Raw genomic sequence first — 12548 nt, forward strand, 5'->3', positions numbered from 1 at the left:
TGTCCGGCCCGCAGTGCTTCACTTTTTTTTTGGGTTTCCCTGTCATGTAAACCCACCCATCTTCATATTTATTAAGACACATCCCTTCTAAAGAGCAGGGTGGGTGTTCACAACGATATAAGATAAAAAGACAGATCCAGGGAGCCAGACCTAGAGTATTACCGCTAGTTTGTGGTGAGAAGTACAAGGTGACATGACAGCACCATTAGAAAGCACTGCATAACAGCACATTGTAGGTACAGTTGTGGTACTGTTCTGTTACCTGCCGTACAGCTCCGACCATCTCTGCCCGGCTGGAGAGTCTCGTGGTCAGACGGAACAAGACAGCGATGTCCTCTAGCAGCTTCTGATAGGCTTCACGGTGTTCACTGTTCTGCCAGAGTGGCGCTGAAGACTAACAAAAGGTCAAACGTACGGTATTAGCTAAAGTGCACAAACATCGGACTAATATCATCTAGTAGTTGTACTGCAAGAAAACCGTTTATGAGAAGCCTGAGCCGGACTCATCTGAAGCAGCAAGCATTTGAGCTGATCAGTTAGGAGAGAAAAGAGCATGGGGTGTTTCTGTAACAAGTTGAGGAGAAGCTTTATGTATGCTGGTCCCTCAGGAGATTTCACAGCCCATCATACTGTATACTGGTACCTACATATGAGTATGCAGGACGGGTGGGTGGGGTCACATCCAGCAGCTGCAATAGACCGACCCAGACTGGCTGCAGCCAAGATCTGCAACTCTTCATCACTCCGCCAGGAAGACCCAAGTGGCTGGGTTGAGCGGATAATGCAGGAATGGACAGTGCTTCTCACACATGCCTGGAGCATGAGCGGTAGGGCGGTGGAGTCTTCTTGTCTAGCGCCGGAGATGTGAGATACCGATGGGCAATAAATTCTAGGATTGCAGTTGTCTGCCTAACGATTGAAACAATTGATGGGTGGATCCTGGCTACGCATGGCCGTTTAGTCTGTCCACACTTCACAGCTCTGTCAATCACCCTTAAGAAATCCATAGAAAGTGGTACTGGTACGCGGTGTGTGGTTTGGTGAGCACGTCCCAGCCTTCTTGAAAGTATTTTTTTGTGGGCTGGGGTTTTGGGCTGAGTTATTTGATACTGAATAAAGCAAATTTGATAAATTTATGTGCGACAGAATAGACAGAACTGCCAAATGTAATGCCATTGGCAATGGAACGATGGAAACCGATGCCAAACACGTTTCTGTGCAGTAGCAGAAAAGCACTTAGCATCAGCTAAACAAGCCTTCGACAGCCATTGCACCAGCCGTCCCTCTGAACCAGTCCTAAAAGGTGTTTATCAAAAATGTTATCCCTATTCAATGGCCAATCCAATGCCACATCACAAAGTTCTCCTTGAAATAAAACTAGCTGGGTAGTTTCTCTGTGTAAAGTTTCCAGTAATGACGCTTCACGGTCTCACCATGACGGCAGATTTGAAGTTCTCCAGCTCCTTCTCGTTGTTGTCCTCTGTCAGGTTGCGTTCTCTCTCGGCCTGAGTCAGCCGGGACTCCAGAGTGTAGCTGTCGTTACGGAACGCCAGGGAGAGCTGGATAAACACGTTCTGTGGGAGGGAACACAGAGACAAAGTAATATTTTTTGTGACAAAAGGTTGGTGCCTTTGGGAAGAAAATATGGAAACTTCCCCAGCCTGGAAAATGGAAAAATTAATTTAAAGGGCAATCTCTTCCCAGGTTTCTATTCATAACTTCACAGACCGCAATTAAAATATTTTATAATTTTGGATTCATATTTTGGTAGAGAGCGTTATTTAGGAAAAAGGTAGGAGATTTTTATATGCTGGTGTGGTGGGTGATTTGGATTCCTCATGAGCTGTTCCACCCCTTGTCTCCCTGTGTCCTATTTCCCATCATACTTCTTGCTGGGCAGGAAGTATGTCACTGGGATTCCCTGGAATTACAGTCGGTCCGCGCATGCGTGTGATACACCACGTAACGCTACCGGCAATAAAAATCCTGCTTTGCCCATCGACTCCAATGATGTTCGCTGCATTGCTGTGGAAGTCATATGGTAACGCGCTGCAGACTTTGCGTTGGCTCGGCAGCGATTCAGAAATTTCTGGCACAATGTAGGCCCCCTACACTTGCATAAAGCATACCACACCTGCAATGCTAGTATAAAGTGGGCCTTAAAGAGACACTGAAGCGAAAAAAAGACTTATGATATAATGAATTGTTTGTGTAGTACAGCTAAGAAATAAAGCATTAGGAGCGGAGACATAAGTCTAATATTTGTTTCCAGTACAGGAAGAGTTAAGAAACTCCAGTTGTTATCTATGCAAATAGCCATTGAGCTCTGCAACTTTGAGGCCTGGAACCCACTGAAATCAGCAAACGCGAAACGCAACCGCTAGAGTTTTGTCTGAGCGGTTTGCAAGCGGATTCATGCGCGTTTTCGGTCGCGTTTTGCAACATTGTATTTTTTTTGCTCAGCGGTTGCATAGTGTTTTGCGTTTCGCGTTTTTATCCTGATTGGTCCTGTGAATTATTTTTCATTTTGTTACAGTGTGCTGAACCGCAAAATGCTAGCAAAACCGCTCAGTTTAGGTTTTGCTGAGCGTTTCCGCTAGCGGTTCAATACTTTACATTGAAGCGCTAACGCTCCCAAAATGCTGCACATCCTGCGTTTGCGTTTCTGGGAAACACAAACACTCCTGTGGAAGTTGCCCCATCTATTAACATTAGCCCAGCGTTTTGGCAAAGTGCTAGCGTATTGCAGCGCTGCCAAAACGCTGCCAAAAGCGCTCCTGTGGGTTCCAGCCCCGAAAGTGGCAGAGAGCTCTGACTTCTGATTAGGTTATCTCAGCTGTATTTTGTTTTTCTTTTGCAGAGAGAGAACAGTTCAAGACAGGTCAAAAGTTCACTTCCTGTTCTGCAAAAACGTTTAGAATGCTGAGTAATGTGTAAACTGCAAATATTAGAGAATGATGCACTGTTATAAAAACAAAGCTGGATAACTGAAAATAAAAAATATGAGAATATTTTTTTTGCTACCAATGTTCTAGTAATTACCCCTACTACACAACCAATTCATGATATCATCATTTTTTTTTCCGCTTCAGTGTCTCTTTAAAGACACCAAGGCCCATATGCAATTAACTTTTTCTCTCTCGAGGTTTCTCCGAGGTGATATATTCATACGTTGTCAATAAAATGCCTTTTAAGCCACCAGCAAGCAAGAAAATACTGAAAATAATTTTGATAATGCCGTTTCACCTACTTTTTATTACTTTGTCAATTACAAAGTACTGAAAAGTTATTTTAAAGAGAAGATGAAAAATGATCTCCTAGAGGAAAACTTGGGAGGAAAATGTAATTGCATATGGGCCTGGAAGTGAAAGGGATACTGAGGCTGCTATTTTTATTTCCTATTAAACTATACAAATTGCCTGGCTGTCCTGCTGATCCTCTGAGCTACTTTTAGTCATAGACCCTGAACAAGCATGCAGATCAGATGTTTGTGACTAAAGACTGAAGACTTGCTTGTTTCAGGTGTGTGATTTAGACACTACTGATGCCATAAAGATCAGCAGGACAGCCAGGCAACTGGTATTGTTTAAAAGGAAGTAAATATGGCACCCCCGTATGCCTCTGAAGGTACATACACATATGCCATAATTTTCGACCAAAATAACTGATAATTACCATTTCAGCCGTCAATCGTTCTGTGTGTACAATGGCCACTGATAAGGCCCCGTTCACACTTGCGTTTCTGTGCCAAACGGACCGGATGCATACGGCTGCGATCCGGATCCGTTTGGTAAAAGTTATAAATAAAACTATATAATTCCTGGGGTCTGGGAGGTCAGCAGAAGGTGCACCTGTAGAATCAGGTCCTCCGCTCTTTAGGCCTCACCTCCGCCTCTGACATTCTGCCAAACAGCTCCAGCACTTTAGTCACTGCTGCTCCACTCCAGAAATGCTTGGCCCATGTGTCCCCATCCAAAATGTCCGCTAGAATACGCATAGGAAGTGGGGTAGAACGCCAGGTGTTTGTAGCCAGTGTGTTCTGTGCTTTCCGTTTCCCATTGGTTTCTATTTCCGGATGGTGCAGTCAGGCTCCGGTCCGGGTGCGTGGGCCGGATGATCCGGACCCGAAAAATAGCGCATGTTGGAAAAGTGTCCGGATCCGATCCGGCTCCGTTCTGTACGGAACGGACGCATGTGAACGTCCGCATAGACTTTGCATTGCTATGCAGAACGTACGTTCCATTTGTACAGTATACGGTCCGGATCCGATCAGGTGAATCCGGACAGCGAACGCTAATGTGAACAAGGCCTAAATCGTGCTTGGGCATGTGGAGTCATTAAAGGGAAGGTTCAGGGAGGGGATTAAAAAAATAAAAATACATTTCCACTTACCTGGGGCTTCCTCCAGCCCAAGGCAGGCAGGAGGTGCCCTCGCCGCCGCTCCGCAGGCTCACGGTGGTCTCCGGTGCCCGACCCGACCTGGCCAGGCCGGCTGCCAGGTCGGGCTCTTCTGTGCTCCATTTCCTGGGACTTCTGTGTCCCACGACGGCGCGCTGACGTCATCGGACGTCCGCCGGGCTGTATTGCGCATGCGCAGAACTACTGCGCATGTGCAGTACAGCCCGGCGGACGTCCGATGACGTCAGCGCGCCGGCGTGGGACGCAGAAGTCCCAGGAAATGGAGCGCAGAAGAGCCCGACCTGGCAGCCGGCCTGGCCAGGTCGGGTCGGGCACCGGAGACCACCGGGAGCCTGCGGAGCGGCGGCGAGGGCACCTCCTGCCTGCCACGGGCTGGAGGAAGCCCCAGGTAAGTGGAAATTTATTTTTATTTTTTGAATCCCCTCCCTGAACCTTCCCTTTAAGGATCCGTCTTGCCGATTGCAATCTTATTTTTAACCCCCCAACAAATGGATTCATTTCGCATTGTAATTCGCAATTGTGGAGCAAAATCGTAATGCAAAATCTTGGGGAAAATCGTAATTGATTTAGCATGTAAACGTAATCAGGAATCGTAATTTCACAATTTCGCATAATTTTCATGTAATTTTGTGCCAACTTTAGGGGTTAATAGAAAAGCCTCCCTACATGCTCGCATCACCAGAATTGCTACATATGTAAAGGGGAATAGTGGGAAAAAGTTATGTTTTAAAAAAAAGACCTTGTAGTTTTTGAAAAACTTGACTTTAAAAATGCAAAGGAAAAATGTTTTTTAAACCATTTTTTTCTTAGCTTTTTTGTGTGTGACCTGTACAGGAGCTTTGATATTAAAATGTCGGCTCAAAATTACATAAAATTTATGTAAAATTACGACTGGATTACACGATACAATTCAATGTCCAAATCGTAATCACATATGGCCGTAATTGCAAAATTTCTTGTAACTGTAATTAGCAGATTACGATTATCACTATTACTGATTATCACGTGTGTGTACGCAGCTTTACTACAGGTGTCCTTTAAGGCAAACATAGCTCTGCCAGACCCATTGTTGTCTGTACAGACAATATAACAACACACACACAGGCCATATAATAATACACTATCATTGATATTGTGGTTCTTTAGACTGGGCACGTGACTCACCTCAACTTCCTTCTCGGTCAGAGGTGGAGCACTGCAATGGAAAGCAGAAACATTTCTTATGTATGCGGGAGGATGTATAGAAATGAGAGCCAATGACAGACACAGGAAGGTGCGAGAGATAAAATGACAGATATCATCAGATCACGTTGAGTTTATGCTGCATCAGCTGCTGTGTCAGCCCTCTGCACATCTATATCGCCACAGAGCTCTGTCTATAGAACATGGCGCAATACAAACATTGGAGAGAAAGCAGACATTTTTTTTATGCAAATCTACAAAAACTTAGGGCCTTTTCACACCGGCTGCGTTCTGTTTTGATTTTGAAAAGGCTTGCGATTTTCAAACCGCAAGTATAGTAAAGTTACAATTGGAATTGTAGGAAGGCATTCACTCATACTGAATGCATCTGCGATTTTCTAAAAGGGCAATCATAGTTCTGTTGCATTTTTTCACGTTTTCACTTGGTGTGAAAGAGCTCTTAGGGCCCGTTTCCACTATCGGCGTTTTGCTATTCCAATCATTTGCGGACCTTAAAACACTTTAAAAGTGGATAAAAACTGTGCCAGAATATTTCCATTAGTGCAATGCATTTGCAATGTGATTTCTCCCGATTGCGAGCGTTGTTCCTTCTGCATTATTCATGTTCAGGTCCACTTCATCTCCCCCCCCCCCCCAAAAAAAAAAACAAAAAAACCCCGCTATGAGCCACGCGAGTCTCTCTGTAAATTAATGATTTTGTTGCCCATTTCAGTTGGTAGCAAGCTAAGATTTCTCCAGAGGTCTGCGCAACTGAGGATCTTTTGTTAAATGTAACATTCATCACTTTTTCATACCTTACATAACAAGCTAGCATTATCAGAATCAGGCCAATGCACTAGGGATGGTCGTTTGGATTCAGCAAAATTGAAATTTCCGCATTTCTGATCGGAACTCGGATTTCCGCGGAAGTCCAATTTACCGCAACACGGTAATTTTAGCCTGATCACAGAACTCGGAGGCATTGGACCAATCAGAGAATGCAGACATTTTCAGTGAAAGTCGGATTACTGTGGTACCGTATTTTTCGGACTATAAGATGCTCCTGACCATAAGACTCACCTAGGTATAGAGGACAAGACCAGGGGGAAAAACATATATACTAAACCTGGTGCATCCATGGTGAAGGGGTATCTTGTGGATTATGCCTTCTTTGTGCCTCATGCCCCCTTGTACCTCTTGTGTCTCCCTGTGTCCTCCTCTGTCCCCCTTGTGTCCGCCTCTATCTTCCTTGTGTCCTGATGGTGTAATGGTTAAGGGCTCTGCCTCTGACACAGGAGACCTGGGTTCGAATCTCGGCTCTGCCTGTTCAGTAAGCCAGCACTAATTCAGTAGGAGGCGTACGTACGAAAAGGGCGTCGGGAAAAAAGGGCGCGTGGTATAAACGATAAATGGAAATATCGTTTATAGAAATTATTGTGTAGAATTTCGTTTATAAATAGTGTTTTATGAATTTATAAATCACTAAATAATGTGTATGAGATCGGCAATTCTTAAAACGTTAATCTTCCCTGTTTGTAAAGTGAAACTTATATTTTCGTTTATTAAAAACCCTCCCTGTACCTATCCCTAACCCCTAGACCCCCTGTTGGTGCCTAAACCTAAGACCCCCCTGTTGGTGCCTAAACCTAAGACCCCCCTGTTGGTGCCTAAACCTAAGACCCCCCTGTTGGTGCCTAAACCTAAGACCCCCCTGTTGGTGCCTAAACCTAAGACCCCCCTGTTGGTGCCTAAACCTAAGACCCCCCTGTTGGTGCCTAAACCTAAGACCCCCCTGTTGGTGCCTAAACCTAAGACCCCCCTGTTGGTGCCTAAACCTAAGACCCCCCTGTTGGTGCCTAAACCTAAAACCCCCTATGGATAATAATGTTTTACAGACATTAATAAATAAAAAATGTAAAGAAAAAAAATTTAAATTATTTTTTTGGGTGGATAATAATGTGTTAGAAATGTTTTAGAAATAGTGATTTATTATCTTCATAAACGTTATTCGTCACGGGCTCATTTTGTAAACTTAAATCATCACAAACATAGTTATAAATCCTTAAAAATCTCCGGGCGCCGTTATAAATCCTTAAAAATCTCCGGCGCCTTATTTTCCCCGTTCAGCGCCCATTAAACGATATTTATAATGGAAGTGAATGGGGCGCCCTTTTTGTCCACTTGTCTCATGCGCCCAAATCTACTGCTTCCCAGTAGGAGACCTTTGGCAAGTCTCCCTTACACTGCTACTGCCAATAGAGCGCGCCCTAGTGGCTGCTGCTCTGCTCTGGCGCTTTGAGTCCGCAAGGAGAAAAGCGCAATATAAATGTTATTTGTCTTGTCTTGTCTTGTCCTCCTCTATGGCCCTTTGTGTCCCCCTTGTGTCCTCCTCTATGCTCCTTGTGTCCCCCTGTGTACCCCGTTTGTCCCCCTGTGTCCTCCTCTGCATGGGCACAGTTCAGGGAGTCCCCGACATTGCGGTGAGATGGAGGTTTGTATTGGCGGCGTTCACAAGTCAGGAGCTCCCTGCATTTGGACTATAAGATGCAGTGACTTTTTTCCCCACTTTTGGCGGAGAAAAAGTGAGTCTTTTAGTCCAAAAATTTTAGACCAATCACAAGACTGGGATACTACCAAGAATTCTTAAATCTTGTGATTGGCCTAAAATTGCCGTGATATTCCGTTTTCCACTGTAAAATTTTGCATTCTCTGATTGGTCCAATGCTTCGGCGTCAACTCGGCAGAAAATACAAAAAAAGACAAAAGACTCAGAAATCAGAAAATCGGCAATGGTGGAAATTGGAATTTCCGTGGGATTGGAATTCGGCAATTCCCACTATCCCTAGCAAGCACATTCCCCATGTTTGAGCCATAATGGACCTTTCTTGGTTGTTTACCTGCTCGGGAGGGTCTTGTGAACTCGCAGTTTGCGTAATAAGATGTCCGGAATGTTTGGCATGACGTCTGATTCACCCTTCACCTCTTCTCCATCCTCCTCACTGTCCTCGTGGAGAGGCGAAGCCCCTATAGATAAAAGTGCAATAACTGCTATCAACATTTTTTTTATATATTATGTATTTATATAGAGTAACCAAGCAGCTCGGGGTGACCCAAACCACTAGGAATGTATAGGGGGATAAAAGAGACCAAAAAGCCCTCCTACTAATATCATTAGTATTTATATCGCACTGGCATCTTTTCAGCACTTTACAGAGTACATAGTCATGTCACTGACTGTTCTCAGAGGAGCTCACAATTTAATCCCTACAACAGTCCTAATGAAATGCCCCTACTAGACCTCAAATAACATAATCAGGCAGTATGGCCCCTAAATAACATAATTAGGCACTATGACCCCCAAACAACATGACCCTTAACCACTTCAGGATTCGGCGTACGCTTAACTACGCCCCTGAATCCTGAAGTGGATTGCATGGAAACGGCCGCTCGTACGAGCGGCCGTTCCATGTCAGTTCACGGAGGGCGTCTCCGTGAACACCCTGCGAGCCTCCGATCGTGGCTCGCAGGGTAAATGTAAACACACGGGGAAGATCTTCCCCGGTGTTTACATGTATACGGCGCTGCTGCGCAGCAGCGCCGTGGCGGAGATCAGCGATCCCCGGCCTCTGATTGGCCGGGGACCGCCGGCACCTGATAGGCTGAAGCCTATCCTATCCGGCGCAGGACGGAATTCCGTCCTGCGCCGCTCACAGGGGGAGGTAGAGGGAGGGAAGGGGAAGGCGGCCAGGAAGCGCTGCGGAGGGGGGCTTTGAAGAGAGCCCCCCCCCCCCGCAAGCGCAAGCAGCCGGCGGCGATCAGACCCCCCCAGCAGGACATCCCCCTAGTGGGGAAAAAAGGGGGGAAGTCTGATCGGCCTGGCTGCTAGCTGATCGGTGCTGCGGGCTGGAGAGCCCACGCAGCACCGATCAGCAAAACCACCCGGTATCCGGAAGTGGTTAAATAACATAATTAGGCACCATATAGCATAATTAGCAGAGATGGCCACTGAGATGCTACCAATTTTGCTTTGCGCACACATTGTATGCAGCTTAGAATTGGGCCAGGGACAATCAAAATCATCAGGAAGTAATTTGACAACCCACATTTAAGCTGTACCAAATTTACATCTATGTTGCATATAATCCAGAATTATTAGCAGCGTCTCGATAACAATCTCTGCTAATGCTATATGGTGCCTAATTATGTTATTTTGGGGTCATAGTGCCTAATTATGCCATTTAGGGGGCAATACTGCCTGATCATGTTATTTGAGGTCATGCTGGCATTACATTTACATGCAAACCAGAATTATTAGCATGATCTCACTGACACTAACCATCCCTAGTTCCTACCATGGTACATGTGGTATATGGCTACTTTTTGGGGGGACCAACTAACTTATTAGTATATGTTTCTGAGAGAGAGGGGACATGTAAACTCCACACAGGTAGTCTCCTTGCTGAGATCTAAAGCCAGGTATCCAGCAGTGCATGGCAAGAGTACTAACCACTACACCATTCCACCCCTACCATCAATACAAAATGCACACTGTACATAAACCAGTCAGGCAGACTGAAGCAACACCATCTCACTGAGTTATTAACAAAGTGTCTTTGCTTTAAAGAGGAAATTTACTGAAAGATAACAGTAGAGGGCAAAAGATAAATCAATACATTGCAAATCGAGATGGTTAAAAAATAGACGATAGATCAAGAAATGATTGATATTTGCTGTGTAATTTGTTTATGTTGTTTGATCAACGCATGAACCTGCGAGTCATCATCTTTACTGCAGGCAATGAGGTTCACAGACAGCCCACTGTCATGGCCATGGCCCTGACATCACATTGTGGGAGGGGTTTCACCACAATATCGAGAAAAGGTAAAGATTTCTCGCAGGAAAAGAGGTATCGGCTACTGATTGGGATAAAGGTCGCCTGTAAGTCGCCTGCGCAGTAGAGCGGACCCGATAGGGCTCAGCTATTTCTGCTGGAGCCCAAGGGGAAGGTTGCACTGTGCCTGTGCAGGAGCCCAGATTGTAAATATTATCGCACACTGAAGCCCCTACTCCGCCTGCATGCAGCACCGACAAGCTTGTAGGCAGATTTTCAGGGGCTGCCGGCGCTGGATCCCCAAGGCTGAAGAGGATGGGGAAGCCTCATCAGGATCCAGAGGCTTCCTCTCCCAAGGCAAGTACCCCCCCCCCCCCCCCCGGGCTCTTTTTCTTCCTACAGATTTACTTTAAGTGAAGCTCCCCCAAGCCAACCAGAAAAGAGGTTTATTTCTCTCTTTTACAACCCTGAAACAAGCATGCGGATAGCCCAGTCAGACTTAAGCCAGAGCACCTGGGTCTGTGGCTAAAAGTATTAGAGATACAGGCTCAGGGGGACAGCCAGGCAACTGGCATTGTTTACAAGGAAATAAGTATGCCAGCCTCCAAATCCCTGTCACTTCAGGTGTGCTTTAACGCTGCATTGTGGATAGGAAACAAGCTCAACAGATCCAGGTCCCAGCTGTCAGTATTGGTCTAGGGCAGGGGTAGGGAACCTAAGGCTCGGGAGCCAGATATGGCTCTTTTGATGGGTATATCTGGCTCACATACAAATCAGTAGGGGTTGATTCACTAAGCTACACTGCTCAAGCAGTGCAGCTTATTGTGGCAGAGCAAGTTAAATTTTCAAAGTAGGCATGTTACTGCTGTAGCACGCACTACTTACTCGCACTACCCCAAAACGAATGGCTTCTCCAATTGTCCCACTCGACCATGTCAGGTCCAGTGACTTTGTAGGACGAAATCCACCACTTTGATTGGCCCAATAGGCTGCCTGTCACTTGACAGGCAGCCTACTGGACCAAAGTGCAGGGATCTCGTCCTACAAAGTTAAATTAACCTCCAAGTCAGCCAGCTAATTGTACAAGCTGTTAGTCTGTATTTCTCCTGTCTGGCTCTTGGGGTTAATGGCTGATGTTGCTGAAACTCAAGAGAAGCTGAAGACGTGTCTGACACTTCCACTGCGCGGGGGATCAACTGTATACACATCACCATGGCAACCGGGACGTGAGCCCTACTGTCCCAGTTTGAAACATATTGTATGGCTCTCATGGAATTACATTTTAAAAATATGTGGTGTTTATGGCTCTCTCAGCCAAAAAGGTTCCTGACCCCTGGTCTAGAATCACTTTTCTGTGCCCACATCCAGAGCAGGATCATCCACAAGACAACCTAGGCAGGTGCCTGGGGCATAGTGAGTGTTAAGGGGCTGGCTGCAACCTTCTTTGACCCCCTTTTCACCTCAGTTTACCAGAAATACCATTATGGGGAGACAAATCTAATACCTTGCCTTGGGCCCCAGTTCATCTTTATCCTTCTCTGCCCGCGTATAGCTACAGCATCAGATTCCCACCTGATAGCAGAGAATATGCTACAACAGCTGTGGCCGGTAACTGCTGCATGCTCTCTACACAGAATTGATATAAAATATGGAATATAAATAAAGGTACGACCTGCTGCCTCCATGGGGTTTGTGTGCCAGCGCTGCCTCTTTCCCAGGAGAAAAATACAGTCATTTGTAAAGTGCCCGTGATAAGCCTGGGCAGGACATGAATCAGCCTTCCACCGGACCTGTGGCATCTTATCACAGGGCAGCAGCTGCTGCAGCGCCATACATTCCACTCTCCAGACGCACTTATTTAAAGGGAAGCTGAACGGAGGGAACTACGGAGGAGGGGGCCATCACTTACTTTACTTGCCTGACTGTTCATTATTAGCCTACATAGACAATCACTAAGCGATTGTGCATAGATAATCACTATGCACTGCGGGAGACATGGCAGCGCTTTCAAACAAAACTTATACCTGAATGATTTATCTGCATGGATCTGCAGAGCTTCAATAACTTCAATTTTCGGTTTACGAACCGGACTCGTGAACTTCCGCGAAAGTTCGGT

General features: G+C 45.8%; 2 protein-coding genes across 4 annotated transcripts in view; one reads left to right on the forward strand and one right to left on the reverse strand.

Moving 5' to 3' along the window:
* Nucleotides 1-12548, forward strand: part of LOC137537658 (CD276 antigen-like) — a 401520-nt gene that overhangs the window by 122443 nt on the left and 266529 nt on the right. The gene's annotated exons all lie outside the window — the stretch shown is intronic.
* The window catches only part of IRAG1 (inositol 1,4,5-triphosphate receptor associated 1), a 205557-nt gene that overhangs the window by 30930 nt on the left and 162079 nt on the right, over nucleotides 1-12548 (reverse strand). The window contains exons 10-13 of the mRNA XM_068259568.1: nucleotides 8499-8625; nucleotides 5584-5614; nucleotides 1434-1574; nucleotides 263-394 (exon numbers count right to left, since the gene is read on the reverse strand). Coding sequence (XP_068115669.1) covers nucleotides 263-394; nucleotides 1434-1574; nucleotides 5584-5614; nucleotides 8499-8625 — 431 coding nt within the window. The remainder of the gene's footprint in view (nucleotides 1-262; nucleotides 395-1433; nucleotides 1575-5583; nucleotides 5615-8498; nucleotides 8626-12548) is intronic.

Source organism: Hyperolius riggenbachi, chromosome 11 (genome assembly GCF_040937935.1).
Source record: "Hyperolius riggenbachi isolate aHypRig1 chromosome 11, aHypRig1.pri, whole genome shotgun sequence".
Classification (NCBI taxonomy): Eukaryota; Metazoa; Chordata; class Amphibia; order Anura; family Hyperoliidae; genus Hyperolius; species Hyperolius riggenbachi.